This window comes from Triturus cristatus, chromosome 2_2, assembly GCF_964204655.1.
Source record: "Triturus cristatus chromosome 2_2, aTriCri1.1, whole genome shotgun sequence".
Taxonomy (NCBI): domain Eukaryota; kingdom Metazoa; phylum Chordata; class Amphibia; order Caudata; family Salamandridae; genus Triturus; species Triturus cristatus.
This window is the reverse complement of record NC_140582.1, coordinates 1,266,322,597-1,266,338,072: the sequence shown is the minus strand read 5'-3', so window position 1 is coordinate 1,266,338,072 and position 15,476 is coordinate 1,266,322,597. Positions and strand designations below refer to the sequence as shown.

Here is a 15,476-nt window from a genome sequence, read left to right as displayed (position 1 = left end):
CACATCCAAACATACACAACATGCACCAGATCCACATGTAACTGCAAAACATACAGACACACGCACTACAACCACACCAACCACCTCAACAGCACACTCATCCCAATTAACATATTCACACTAAAGCACACCTATGTCCAAATCACCCACCAAATTCAAACACACACACTCTTCCAAAAACCAAACACCTGCCAAAAATTACACATCTAAACATACACCAGACCCACATACAACTGCAAAGCATACAGACACACGCACATCACACACTCCAGCTCCCTCTGCCTCCAAAACACAATCCTCTTCCACCCCTCCTACCTGTATTCCTCCTTTTGAATTCACATCCTACCTGTCCCTAACCCTTGTCAAACCCAAACCCACCCCGCAAAAAAGATCCTTGAAGTCCATTCTCTGTGCCCAATAGCTGCCAATTCTTGAGGAGGTTAACCTTTGGCAGTATATCTACGAGGCATGTTTTGAGCCACACTACAACTGCCTGTTGTGAAGATAAATACTTTTTGTTACCCTTTTATGTAAAATAAATATGAGAGAAGTATCTTATTTGTTAATAAAAAAATTATTTGGCAAAGTTTGTCCTAACATTATTTTTCATTTACAATTTGTTAATTCCTAGAAATGTAATGATAAAAATGTGAATTCCATATTTTTACTTGCAACTATGGGGCACATGCATCAAAAGTAGAAATAGCGATTGCTTCATTGCAAAACATAAGGATTCACAATGAAAAAATCACTATCTGGAATGCATGAAGGGAATCGGTAAAAATAGCGATCCGCTAATATTCGCTAAAATGATACAGAGGACACAAATGCGACTCGCTAAGCCAGGAAATCGCAAAATGCGAGCTCGCTATTAGCGATTTCGGTATTTGCGAAATCGCTATTAGCAAATTCGCAAATAGCGTGTCGCACTGGAAGCAGGCTGATGACATCACAATCAGGAAGTCATCCAGTCCATGCTTCATTCAGTGCCCTGAGGAGCTCAGAGGAGGAGGCAGAGTACTGAAGCTGACCTGAGACACCTAACAATCGGTATCCAACAACTGTTTACAGACCTAGGATGGCCAAACCAACAGCAGGGGAGAGTGCCACGCCCAGGAAAAGGAAGCTGAAGTTGTCAGAGAGGGAACTTGAACATCTGATTGAGAAGGTCAGGGATGTATGACGTTACAACGCATGCTATTACAACGCATACCTTTACAACGCATTTTTTACAACGCTAGTACTACTACAACGCATTACTTTACAACGAATTCTCTTACAACGCCAAACCTATTTAAATACTGAAAAGAGCTGTTACAACGAAGTATATTACAACGCATACCATTACAACGCGATTTTTTTTTTTTTTAAATTAAAAGTACAATAAAATCTGGCACGGGATGCAGGGAAATTAGGGGTTTTAGGGTGGGGAAGTGTATTAAAACGTGGAGAAGAACTGTACGTAAATCGTCTGAAACGCATTACCAAATTAATACTCGGGTATTAAAATTAATACTCGAGTATTCAAATTAATACTCACAATTCCCCAAAAAAATCCGTTTTCACACATTACTAAGCATTTAAAAAATAACGAAACAATAAATAACAGAACAAACACATTTTTAACATGATTAGATCGCAAAGTAAGTAAACCAACTGAAACATAACACACATACACATAGGCGCCATTTTACCCATCTCACTTGTAAAACTTGTCCTACCACAGTTTCTATGTAAACAATACCAAAAGACATGTTCCAAAATGGATGCCAAAACGGAGCAAATGAATGAAAACAATATTTGTTAAAAAGCATTTTTAAATTATCATTTTCCACAGTAAAACAAAGCATTAAAAAAAACACAGCGAACGCAGTTTTTTAAAAAATTAATAGTGACACAGAGTAAAACTTATAAATACAAGGGAGACACCATTTTGCACTCAGTTGATTATCAACTAGCAGAGAGAGCAGACGTAATAAGCTGACCCTCTGTCACCTGCACTGCGACCTCCTCAGAGAGAGCACAGAATTCACTCGTGAAAGCATAACAGCAGAACAACTACTAGTAAGTTATTAATATTTTTCTAAACGTTTGTTTTTAGAAAAATATATTTTCATAACCCACAAAAAATATAATTTTAATTAATAATAAAAACTTTACAAATGTAATGTTTCCAATATATTATCAACAAAATTAAACTCAAAATTAAAACAAGTTTTTTATTTTCCACAACCAGAAAATCGGAAGATTTTGACATTCCACAATAGCTGCACCTATTTTGGCATCCTCACCACGTTAACGATTGACAAACTCAATTGTTCAGGTAAATGTTATTTATGTGTAATGGTTTTACTTGTAAAATTTATTTTTAAAAATTTCCTAAAGTCATGTTTGGCAAAGGTGTTTTTTTTTATTACTCAATCTCACCACATAATAAACGAAAAATTACCATGATGCTGGAGTAACAATTTCTAATAAGACTTCAGTTAGTTACCACATCTGCAAAAGCGTTTCATATTACTAGGGCAAATATTTGTATTCTAAGTCCATGAATGTTCTGCATTTTACTAATTTAGTAATAGTTTCGAAATTACCTGTTATGTTTTAGTTGAAAAATACATCAAATGTGTAGTATGTTTACTCTCACCAATTGTTACTCATACTCCTTTTTCATATTACAAAAGTGTTTTTTTTTTGTTTTTTTTTCTAACCAACGTTGACAAAGGAACAATTATTATTTTTTTTTTTTTTCCAACAGCGAACATCTTTTCCCCCAAAAAAATTCAACCTCCTACAAGCATCAGGTTAAAGGGACGATAACAAAAAAACCACTGGATAAGGTATGTAACCTTTTCCATTTTTTTAATACTATACATTATTAATCCTTCCTTTTGCAATTATTCCTCCTCGAACGGACCTCATTTGAAAACTAATGGATAGTTTAGAGAAACAATATACTATTTCTACTCTAGGAAGGAGCAACATTAGGGATATTTCTGTGTAGTGTAGGGGTACATATCTCTATTTCTACTGCAGTAAGGTGCATTGATTAGGACAGTGTCATGTAGTCCTAGTTATATTGTATGTCAGTATAATTTTAAAGATACTCAGTTTCAACATTTGTAACCACCGTTAATTATTTTTTTTTCCTCTTTTTTTTTTCCCAAAGAAAACAACTTTAAATCACAACTAAAATCTTGAGCCAACAAAGGAAATCATCTTCAGCCACCTCATCCAGAAAAGCGAGTTCTACGAAACAAGGTATTTATTTTCAACACGGATTCTTAACCTTAAAAATACTACACTAACTATCACATTGCTAAAGTTTTCCAAAAAAAATCAATGCAGTTATGATTACATTTCCCCATTTCAGAATTATATTTCATGTCTAAAGGATGGTTTAGCATTACGGAAATTGTTATGTGCTGCAACTTATATCACATGTGCGATTTTTGTAGAAAATTTTTAAAAATCACATTTCTCAACATCGTTCTGTTTCCAAATTTTTTTCTTTTTTCACTTTTCCAGACATTTATTTATCGATTCCACAACAAATCACCTTGTAAGTGTCTACACAAGCCTACACACCAATACCACTGAACAAGAGTCAGCAAGAAAAGCAATTTCGAAAGAAAAAGGTAATTTCAAGCAACATTGTAAGGTGCAGCAGATTTTAAAATGTACCATGCTTTAGAGGTAACAATTAACTATTCAAAATCCAGGAAGGTGCAGCAGTAGGGAAAGTGTTGGATAGTGTAGGAGTATCAATTTACTATTCTAACTCCATGAAGGTGCAGCAGTAGGGAAAGTGTTGGATAGTGTAGGGGTATCTATTTACTATTCTAACTCCAGGAAGGTGCATCAGTAGGGAAAGTGCTGGATAGTGTAGGGGTATCAATTTACTATTCTAACTCCAGGAAGGTGCATCAGTAGGGAAAGTGTTGGATAGTGTAGGGGTATCAATTTACTATTCTAATTCCAGGAAGGTGAATCAGTAGGGAAAGTGTTGGATAGTGTAGGGGTATCAATTTACTATTCTAACTCCAGGAAGGTGCATCAGTAGGGAAAGTGTTGGATAGTGTAGGGGTATCAATTTACTATTCTAACTCCAGGAAGGTGCATCAGTAGGGAAAATGTTGGATAGTGTAGGGGTATCAATTTACTATTCTAACTCCAGGAAGGTGCATCAGTAGGGAAAGTGTTGGATAGTGTAGGAGTAACAATTTACTATTCTAACTCCTGGAAGGTGCATCAGTAGAGAAAGTTTTGGATAGTGTAGGGGTATCAATTTACTATTCTAACTCCAGGAAGGTGCATCAGTAGGGAAAGTGTTGGATAGTGTAGGGGTATCAATTTACTATTCTAACTCCAGGAAGGTGAATCAGTAGGGAAAGTGTTGGATAGTGTAGGGGTATTAATTTACTATTCTAACTCCAGGAAGGTGCATCAGTAGGGAAAGTGTTGGATAGTGTAGGAGTAACAATTTACTATTCTAACTCCAGGAAGGTGAATCAGTAGGGATAGTTTTGGATAGTGTAGGGGTATTAATTTACTATTCTAACTCCAGGAAGGTGCATCAGTAGGGAAAGTGTTGGATAGTGTAGGAGTAACAATTTACTATTCTAACTCCATGAAGGTGCATCAGTAGTGAAAGTGTTGGATAGTGTAGGGGTATCAATTTACTATTCTAACTCCAGGAAGGTGCATCAGTAGTGAAAGTGTTGGATAGTGTAGGGGTATTAATTTACTATTCTAACTCCAGGAAGGTGCATCAGTAGGGAAAGTGTTGGATAGTGTAGGAGTAACAATTTACTATTCTAACTCCTGGAAGGTGCATCAGTAGAGAAAGTTTTGGATAGTGTAGGGGTATCAATTTACTATTCTAACTCCAGGAAGGTGCATCAGTAGGGAAAGTGTTGGATAGTGTAGGGGTATCAATTTACTATTCTAACTCCAGGAAGGTGCATCAGTAGGGAAAATGTTGGATAGTGTAGGGGTATCAATTTACTATTCTAACTCCAGGAAGGTGCATCAGTAGGGAAAGTGTTGGATAGTGTAGGAGTAACAATTTACTATTCTAACTCCTGGAAGGTGCATCAGTAGAGAAAGTTTTGGATAGTGTAGGGGTATCAATTTACTATTCTAACTCCAGGAAGGTGCATCAGTAGGGAAAGTGTTGGATAGTGTAGGGGTATCTATTTACTATTCTAACTCCAGGAAGGTGCATCACTAGGGAAAGTGTTGGATAGTGTAGGGGTATCAATTTCCTATTCTAACTCCAGGAAGGTGCATCAGTAGGGAAAGTGTTGGATAGTGTAGGGGTAACAATTTACTATTCTTACTCCATGAAGGTGCATCAGTAGGCAAAAGAATGGATAGAGTAAAAGTTATGTTGTAAAAAAATCGTAAATTATATCATGCTAATTTTTTTTACTTTTCTTCTTTTTTCAGATAATGTCTAGCCTTGGAGCAGCCAACTACCTTAAATCCAGGAAGGGCAAAAATTTGTTAAACCATGGTGGATACATATATAGTAAGGAAAGAATAAGTTTAACTAGAAATCATTGGAGGTGCGTGCAATACTACATTACCCATTGCAGTGGCAGAGCGGTTACTGTTGATAATTTGGTTGTGAAAACCACTGAACATAACCACTCTGCCTCTGCAATGGATGTAGAAATCAGAGAGACAATAAATGAGATGAAAGCAATTGCAAGCACCTCCAATGATTCTACAGGATCAATTTTAAGGGAGGTTGCACAGCATGTCCCCAGTCATGTTGCTAGTAACATGCCTATAATACCCAATTTGAGAAGAATTATTCAGAGACAAAAGCAGGCAAGTAATATTCAATTGTCTACACCACATACATTCTCTGACATTAGAATTCCTCATGATCTTTCTATTTCTTTTTCTGATGAACCTTTCCTTCTGCATGACAACGAAAACCCTCAGAAACGTATTCTAATTTTTAGTACCCCACGTAACCTTGCTAAGTTAGAAAGGAGTGAAATTTGGATGATGGATGGGACGTTTAAAAGTACACCCCATCCTTTCACTCAAATTTACACTATACATGCTAAAATTAACAATAGTGTAATTCCCTTAGTGTATAGTTTGCTACCTGATAAGACTTCTGCAACATACACTGAACTTTTATCAGTGATTAAAAGCAAAACATCTGCAAGTCCTCGAAAAATAATTATTGATTTCGAATTGAGCATGATCAATGTGATCACTAAAACGTACACGGATACCCAAATTCAGGGATGTTTCTTCCATTTTTCGCAGGCATTTTGGCGTAAACTACAGAAAACATCCCTAGTTGCAGAATATTCTCGGGATAGCAAACTACAGTTTGAACTTAAAAAATTAACTGCACTTTGTTTTGTTCCTCCCGATAGTGTGGACGAGTACTACACTGCAATTATAGAATCTGTTTATTATACGAGTAACGAGGAAAAATTGGCACCCATTCTAAATTACTTTGAGGACACATGGATTGGACACCTAAGCAGATCGGGTCGCAGGAGGAAGCCACGATTCCATGTGGAGTGGTGGAACTGCTACACGAGTTGTTTAGAGGGAGAGGCCAAAACAAACAATGCCATTGAGGGGTGGCATAACTCCTTCAATCATACAATTGGAAAACCACATCCTAACTTCTACTCATTTTTGGAAACTTTGAAGAAGGAGCAAAGTTTCCAAGAAATGAGAATAGCACAAACACTCGCAGGTAGTCTAAACCCACGAGTAACAGTCAAAACAAGGGAAATGTCTGAGAGACTATTGGCAATTCTGCAACAGTTTTCGTTGTGTGTGGCTATAGACTACCTGGAAAATCTTTCTAACATTCTTTCTTTTTAAAACAATGAATGTACTTACTTTCCTGCTTTGCTTTAAATTATAGTAATTTTTAAAATTCAATTGGCATACAAATTTTTTTTTTCTAAAAATTTTTTCAAACAAACAAGTCGGGTTTTTTTTATTATTTAAAACAAATCTTCATTTCCTCCAAAATAAACCAATTAGTACAAATTAACTGTTCCATCGAATTTGAACCACTTTTCATTATCGGAACTCCATTTTTCAAATTACCGAACAAATCCAATTTAAATACCGTCAAAACCAATCACCAAATTTCAAACAGATGTATAATATACAAATCAAACCATATTCCGAAACGCACTTTGCAGCTGAATCATCATTTGTATTTCAATTTTCATTTACAAAATTTACAAGTACGCACAATTTTTGAACTTAGAAATGAAGATCGACAGTACGTTTTTTACTTCGTAAATAAACAAATCAACTGTCTGAACAGTAACTTTTAATTTTGTAAGAGTTACATACTTTTTTTAAATAACTAACTTACTTTAAGCGACCCGACATAGTCATGTATTAATGACATTAATGTGGACATGTTTAACAACATTTAAAACATCTATTAGTTTTCCAGCAACCTCCCCTTATTCTTTCCTTACTATATATGTATCCCTTTTAAATGTTTAATCTATAATATCAACTGAAAACATTTCCTACCTGGACGCAGATCAGCTTCCTGCTGCTTCCTCCTCCGATGCTCTGCAAAATGGCGCATTACGTCGACGCTCACGTCCTTACGTCATCGCGTGCATCTCAATTTATGGCGGACTACTTTTTTAAATTCTACTGTAAATAAATGTTAATATATGTAAATAAAATATATATATTTTGTAATAAAAATCAAACTTACTTTGAAAAATTTATGAAAAATATGCTTATTTTTTTCATGATTTTTAAAACAAATAAAAATGTGAAATCAAAAATTGTTTACTGTCATTATTTTAAAATAATTTTAATAAACACCAATATTGTAATTAAATAAATGTAAATTAACTAAATATGTTCCTTACCTTGACTCTATTGTCTTTTCCCTTCAAAACTTTCTCTTACTTCACTTTCTGTACCTTCTTTTCTTGTTCCGCGGGTTGTATATTCTAAGGCTGCCAAAATAAATGAAGGACAAAGACGCTCATAGACTACAATGGAAAAGCGTGGGAATTTATTACAAAAAGTAAGTTATAAATGTTTTTTCTAATTTTAAAATTTTATTAATGATAAATTTGTAAATATATTACTCTTTTAATTTTTATATTATTTTTTTTATTTTAAAAAATAAAATTATATTATTTTTATAATAATTAAACCAAAAAAACTCTTCCATTACTTTAAAAAAGGGCACTGTCTTTTGTACTTATAAATACTCTAGTCTTTTCATATGTAATAAAAATACTCTAGTATTTTAAATTAGGTACTCACTCATATTCATTTAAATTATAATATTAAATACTCCATTTTTTTTTTTTAAAAACACATTCAATTTAGAAAAATAGTCAACTCTTAAATTTGGTAATTATTAAGTATCAACTTTTAATATTTTAAAAATCTTTTAGTTTTTTGACTATCCAACAAAACATTCCTACTAAACTAAATGGCCTAGTATAAATATTAAAATACTCAAGTATTAATTTAACTGCTATCCAACAAAACATTACTACTAGACAAAATACTCAAGTCTTATTATTTTAATTAACTACTCACTTTTTATAAATTAATATTGCTTTATTATAAATACTTAAAATACTCAAGTATTAATTTAACTACTATCCATCCAAACATTTCTACTAGACAAAATACTCTAGTATTAATATTTTGAAAAACAAATAACTTTTGTCAAATTACAAATGCTTTTTTAAAAATAATTAAACAAGATAAATATATTTTTAAATGGAAACACAAAGAAAAAAAAATGCGTTGTAATAGTATATGCGTTGTAAAAGTACTTACCATATAACATCTTGCGTTGTAAAGCCATGCATTGTAAATGAATGCGTTGTAAAGGCATTTTCACATAATGCGTTGTAAAGGTATATGCGTTGTAACAGTACTTACCATATAATAACACGCGTTGTAAAAGCATGCGTTGTAAAAGTTTTGCGTTGTAAAAAATGCGTTGTAATAGCATAGCGTTGTAAAAGTTGCGTTGTAAAGGTGGTTCCCCGAAGGTCAGCAGTACCAGGATAATTTATTTGGGAAACTGTCCCTGAAGGTGCCAGAGGCAGTAAAGCGTAGAATATGGCTGCGCATCAAGGAAAAAGTACATGCTGTGGGAGTCACACACCGCAGCATTGATGATTTGAGAAGAAGGTGGTACGACCTGAGTAAACATGCCAAGGAGTGCATAGCCGAAAGGGTGAAGGAAGCAGGTGGTACAGGAGGGGGACCATCGAATGCACCCACCAACACAGCCCTGGAGGACCTTGTTGAGGCAACCATCAAGCCTGAGGCGGTCGTTGGAGTCACAAAATTGGACATATCCGGCACAGAAAGTACCCCACAAGGTAAGATGCATGCAAGCGTTAATCCTTTGCGTACAGTATATTCGTGCACATACCCCCAGACAAATCACAGTGTACAGGTAAAACTCCATGACACATTTCCCCTCATACAAAAAATGCATCATGGGACTAGTATTCATGTCAACCAAGTGGGCATTCGAAATCAACAATGGTTAACAAAACATACCAACACTGCATGTCAGCCAGTGTGTTTAAATCTGTCATTTAATCTGAACAGAGTATGCCAAATGATAAACAGAAGTAGGATCAAACAAAATTAACACTGCACTGTTTGACATCACAGATGCAGCTGAGGCAGACTCCGAGGATAGTGATCGGCTCCACATCTCAGAGACACCTGCAGAGACGTATGTAGAGACTCCAGTGGTCCCAGCACGCACACCACCCAGACCACCAAAACGCAGGGTACATGGACCCTCACTGCAGCCAATGGAAGCCGAGCTGACTTCAGCACCCACTACAGGCTCCAGCCAGCAACGTGTTGCATCACCAACTCCAACACAAGCACAGGTCCAACCAGGAAAACGGTGCAGATCCAGGGCCCGTATGGCGGAACGTGATGAGCAGACTCCAAATGTGTATGGCAGAGTGGAGTCACAGATGCTCTGCGTGCAGTGTCTGCATGGGAGACACATGGGTACAATAAATATGCAGATCTCAAAGTTGGCTAAGAACATCAGCACAATGGCAGACAGTGTGCGTGAGCTAAAAACAGTGGTTACTGAGGGGAATCGGCAGACAAACTTGAGCCTATAGGAGCTCACACGGGCCGTGCTTGCAGGACAAAGCACTAAGCGGAGAAGGCATCTCGAGAGCTTGATCCACACGTCAGCGAATACAAGGGCCATCAAAAAGCCCAGCAACACCACAGCGCTACTAGCACAGCGCTCCGTGTCAATGCATATTGATCTTGGACATTTATGTGGGGATGTTGCCAGGGCCTTAGAACAAGTGACCACTGCTGTGGAACACATCCATTCCGGGACTGTGAGTGCCATCAACTTGGAAGGGAAGGAGGGGATTAAGGAGGCATCGAGCCTGAGTAGCCTGTCGGTGCCAGTGAACACTACTAGGAGGCGCAGTTCGCACAGCTCCACATCCACAGGCACACATCAGGGTGATGTTGCAGAGGCAGGCGACAGGAGGCTGGGGTACGTGGAAAGAGGCGCTAGCCATGCATATTGTCCTTTTTGGCCATGGTGGTGTAACCATGGTCAATTACAACGTAGTGATTGCCCTCCAGTGATTAGAACTATTTTATTTTGAATTTAGAGCCCAATGCAATCACCTTCCTAATTTGCAAAATAGTCTTCTTTAGTTTGACATGTGCTCATGTTAATAAAACATTTACGTTCAACATTGAGTTGTAATGGCTCATTATTACCTACCTCAGAAATGATGTTGTGTGATGTGTGCACGTCTCCTCTGCCCTTCTGCTGTCGGTGTTGTGAGGGTGGTTGGTCGTCACCATCAGAGTCACTGTCGGACATCTCAATGTGTATGCCTCTTCTGGTGGCAATGTTGTGCAACATGGCACATACAGCCACAATCCTGCAGCAGGTCTCGGAGCTGTACTGCAACGCTCCACCAGTTTTATGAAGAATGCGGAAACGACTTTTGAGTATACCGAAGGTCCGTTCAATCACATTACTGGTGCTTATGTGTGCCGCATTGTACTTCTGCTCCTGTGGTGTGGCTGGGTTGAGGTATGGTGTCAAGATGTATTCGCGCACGGCATATGCGCTGTCACCTACAGGGTGGAAAGCAAAGGGTTAGTCACAGTTATACAATTACATTTGGTTGAATGATGCAGCAAATAGCTATATGTACGTACCAAGTAGGTGTCCTTCGCCAAATGTACCCCCGAGCAGACGCATGTGGATGCCACTGTGGCAGAATATATACGAGTCATGGGTGCTTCCTGGAAATTGTGGCACGATGTCTGGTATTATATGCTTTGCTTTGCACACGGCCTGCACATTGATGGAGTGGTACGACTTCCTGTTCCAGAAGATGTACTTGTTGGCTGCTGGGGGACATATGGGGACATGCGTGCAGTCTATGCATCCGATCACATGGGGGAATTGGGCCACCTGGTAGAACTCCAGTTTTGTCTGATTCAACTCCTGTGGGGTTGTGGGGAAGGTGATGTGTGTATGGATCCTTGTCATCATGGCATCAAGGAATTTATGGAAGAAGCGTGAGAGTGTGCTTTGGCATACACCACCGGCTATGGCTACTACCCCCTGGAAACTGCCTGACGCTAGTAGGTGCAGGCTACATAGGAGGACCTGTACGTGTGCAGGGGTGGAATGGGGCCTACGGGTCTGGTGCTGCAATAGGGGTCCCAAATCTACAATTAGGCACATGATCATTGCACGGTTCAGCCTGCACTCATCATAGATTTTGTCATCGGTCTGTCCCAGCAATGTTATGTGCACTCAGAATATCCTCTCCGGTATCCTCCTCCTGCGCTGGGCTGCTGCATTGATCCTCATCCTCCTTGCAAGCACGTAGAGGGCTGCCATTGTGAAAGGCTTACGGGGTCTCCTGAGGCATTTTAACGGCTTTCAGATTGCTAGCACCTGTGTTTTGTTTTCAAAAAAATGTTTTTTTAACTTTACCTCCTGGTTGAGATTCCCCTTATTCTGCTCTTGCTAAATAACGATTTTCATGATATTTGCTATTTGTGATTTTACATGCATTGCATTGCGATACTTTAATTGCTAATCGCTATTTGCGGTTGCAGATTTATGTTTTGCTATTAGGGATTCGCTATTTTGCTAATTGCTAATTTTGCGGAAGCTTTTTTTGCGAATTTCATGTATTTTCGGTATTTTGGTTGCTGCATTGGAAAGTGTTGTTTTGCGGTCGCTAACGGGCTATTTTCACGATTTGCAATTTTTGCGAGTGTGTTTTTGCTTGATGCATGTGTCAGTATGAGAGGAAATACAACAGTTTTTTAAACACATTTCTAATGCAAGAGTCCATACACTAGTAAACAAAGAATTTGATGTTCATTAAAATTTTGGTGAAAGCCTTCCTCATGATAATGGACACTTACACCAACAAAAAATATTCATTTTTTTTAAGTGTTAATGAAGGTGCATTTATTTGAACCTGATGCGAGATATAAATAAACACATATGCATTACACCTTAAAAAATAAAATTAACATTTTATAAAATACAGAAAACAAACTAGACATGGGGAAATGTTACATTAATACATATAAAAAATTATTTAAATTTAGGACAAACATTGATTTTACAATTAATTTTAAAAAATCTCCTTGTCTAGTGCAATTTCTACAATATATTAAATGTAATTATTCCAAAAATGTGTAATGCATATGTTTAGAATTTGATAGTTTTCGAAAAATAATGAAACACACTTGTATAAAAAAATCATCTTTGATTGATGTCAATTTTTGTGTAAGTGTCCATTATCATGAAGCCAGCCTGCACCAAATTTGAAAATAAAATTAAATTATACAGTTGTGTTTCTTTAAATTTCTTAAACAACAACATTACACACATATGTATTATACATCAGTAAAACAATACTGTAAAACAGATTTAAAATTGCACGAGTCCAGAGCTAATATAAACAGACAATTCAAAAGGAAACAAACTTACTTTCGATTCTGGCAACTACAGGGTTGATTTGCTTTGTGGTCAAATAGCAGCAGCAAAGGAAGGACTTGTACGATTGGATTCATGATGGGAAGGGAAGTGGAAAAAAGAAAAAGGTAAGTTTCTGACTTATATTCCTTATGAACCGCCAATCAAGTGTGGATGTCTCCACATCACAGTTCCGTCGGTAGGAAGGCACATCATGATTGACCGGCAGAAAAACTGCCTGTAGTCGCTCTGACAGCCGCTTTTACCAAGGAGGCCATTAACGCAGGAGGACAAATATGGCAGAGACTGTGTCGCTCAGATAGGCTATCGTCCATCGACCCACCAGCATCTATATAGAGCAGGCGGACCTCCTAATAGGTGGCTAGAGAAGCCAATGGAAAATCGATGATGGGACTAGATCTGCCAATATCTAAATCAGGCCGTGAATCTACACATGTAGAGCTACATCAGTGAATTGGCCCTTAAGTGTCACAGTTTCTCAAAATACTTCAATTGTAGGTGAGAGTCCACAGAAGAGTACACTTGGGTTCCTTTAATCGTTTGTAGTGAAAACATGCTTTGTGAAGAGGAATTTTGTTTGGTAGAATTGTTCATCAAAAATATCAAAACATGTTTACTTGGAGGAGATATATAATTCATAGGAGATTCAATATGAGTTAATAACTGAATACTGTGTGTCACACACTGTCTGCTCTCTTTGGTATTTCTGTTCTTAGGTGGTGCTGATAAGATCCGTTTGGTGAATTCTGGAGATGCATGCAGGGGCAGAGTGGAAGTGAAACATGACAATCTATGGGGAGCTATCTGTTTTGATTACTGGGATATAAAGGATGCACAGGTGGTCTGCAGACAGCTGGGATGTGGGTCAACAAAAGGAGCAACCTTTGAAACTGTACGCTTTGGAAAAGGAGAGCTCCCAGTCTTGCTGAGTGATGTAAAATGTACAGGAGAAGAAACCTCACTCTATGATTGTCAGCACTCTTCCTGGGGATTCAGTAGCTGCACGAACAGAAGGGACCCAGGAGTCATCTGTCCAGGTAAGAGATCAATGTGGAATCCTTAGGGGGAGGAGACATGGCCTAAGGGCCAGAGCTTCCAAATTTTGAACTGGCAAACTTGGTTCGAGTCCTGACCATCACTTAATATCCTGTGGATCTAGGTGAATCACTTAAGCCCAGATTTACAAATGCTTTACTAACAAGTGTTGGGGTGGGATGCACTATGCAATGCAAACCAGGGTTTGTGCTATAATTTATTGCAAAGTAGCAAAAGCCAAAAGTGCACCAGCACAGGAGGAGAGACAAAATGTGCCAAGTCCTAATTAATATGGCAGATTTGTCTCTATCCCTTTGACATAAGGCAACACAGCAACTTAGCTTCAATTGTCAGTAAATATGGACCTTAATCTGCCTGTGCCTAAAAAAAGTGTAATGTAATCTCGTTCTCATGTGAAGTACTACACTGCCCTTGAACCAAGTTTGTATGGTAACAACACCTGCTAAATCCTTGAGATACTTGTGTTATATTGTAATAATATACTTAGGAAGCAACACTGGCTAGCAGTCAATATGCTGTTAGTTCTAAAAGATATTTGGTTATATTCATTTTTTAAGGCATAGAGTTAACTATTAGATGAATGAATGAATGTGAGAAGTTGGCCTGGCATATGCTGGTCACTAGTTATAGTGGCCACCTTGCACCAGTCCAATTCGACTCTTATGGTAGATAGGTTTAAGACAACCTTTTAAGGAAAGCTATCCTAGTGGCAGCTGTGGAGAGCAGCCTTCAGGCTAAGTCTCAGAGGAATGTAAAGCAGCTTGTTTTACCTTATAATCTCTTGAATTACCAAATGAAAGGGCACCACACAGGTATATATATCAAATATATATGTATTTATTTCTAGACACACTCTACTAATCTCTTTCTGAGATTAGAAGCCAGGTACACATTCAAAATTCAACGTTTCTCAATAAATTAAGCACAAATAGGGCTGGGGCCCTAGGGGCGTACCAGACCATATACTAAAAAAGTGGTATAAGAAAGTCGATTTGCAAAATGACATGGCCTAGGGCCTGTAGAATCGCTGGGGCTTCACTACTGCAGTGTAAGCAGGTAAGTAACAGGCCCACGGGAGACGCGTGCAGTGTGTGAACACAACCACGGGTTCCCTATTGATTATAATGGTGCAAGTCACGGTTTGATTTTTAAAGTTTTAGGGTACTTCGAGGAAGCCTACAAGCAACCCACTTACAAGGTAAGTATTTTGAGGGCCAACACACACTTGAGCACTGGAGTGCACGAGTTACCTCACTCACGGAAGCCGGGTGCATAGATTTTTTTTGGTGTCGGGTCGCGTCGCTGTTTTCTATGGAGACCAGAGAAGACTTGCTGCTTGCGTCGGCTGAAGAAGTGTACGGTGGAATCCGAAGGT

General features: G+C 37.9%; 1 protein-coding gene across 2 annotated transcripts in view; it reads left to right on the top strand.

Moving 5' to 3' along the window:
• LOC146863563 (CD5 antigen-like) overlaps positions 1-15,476 on the top strand; it is a 654,574-nt gene that overhangs the window by 488,177 nt on the left and 150,921 nt on the right. For both annotated transcript variants that reach the window (XM_085643025.1, XM_085643024.1), the window contains one exon: positions 13,762-14,082. In XM_085643025.1, the coding sequence (XP_085499151.1) occupies positions 13,762-14,082 (321 nt within the window). The remainder of the gene's footprint in view (positions 1-13,761; positions 14,083-15,476) is intronic.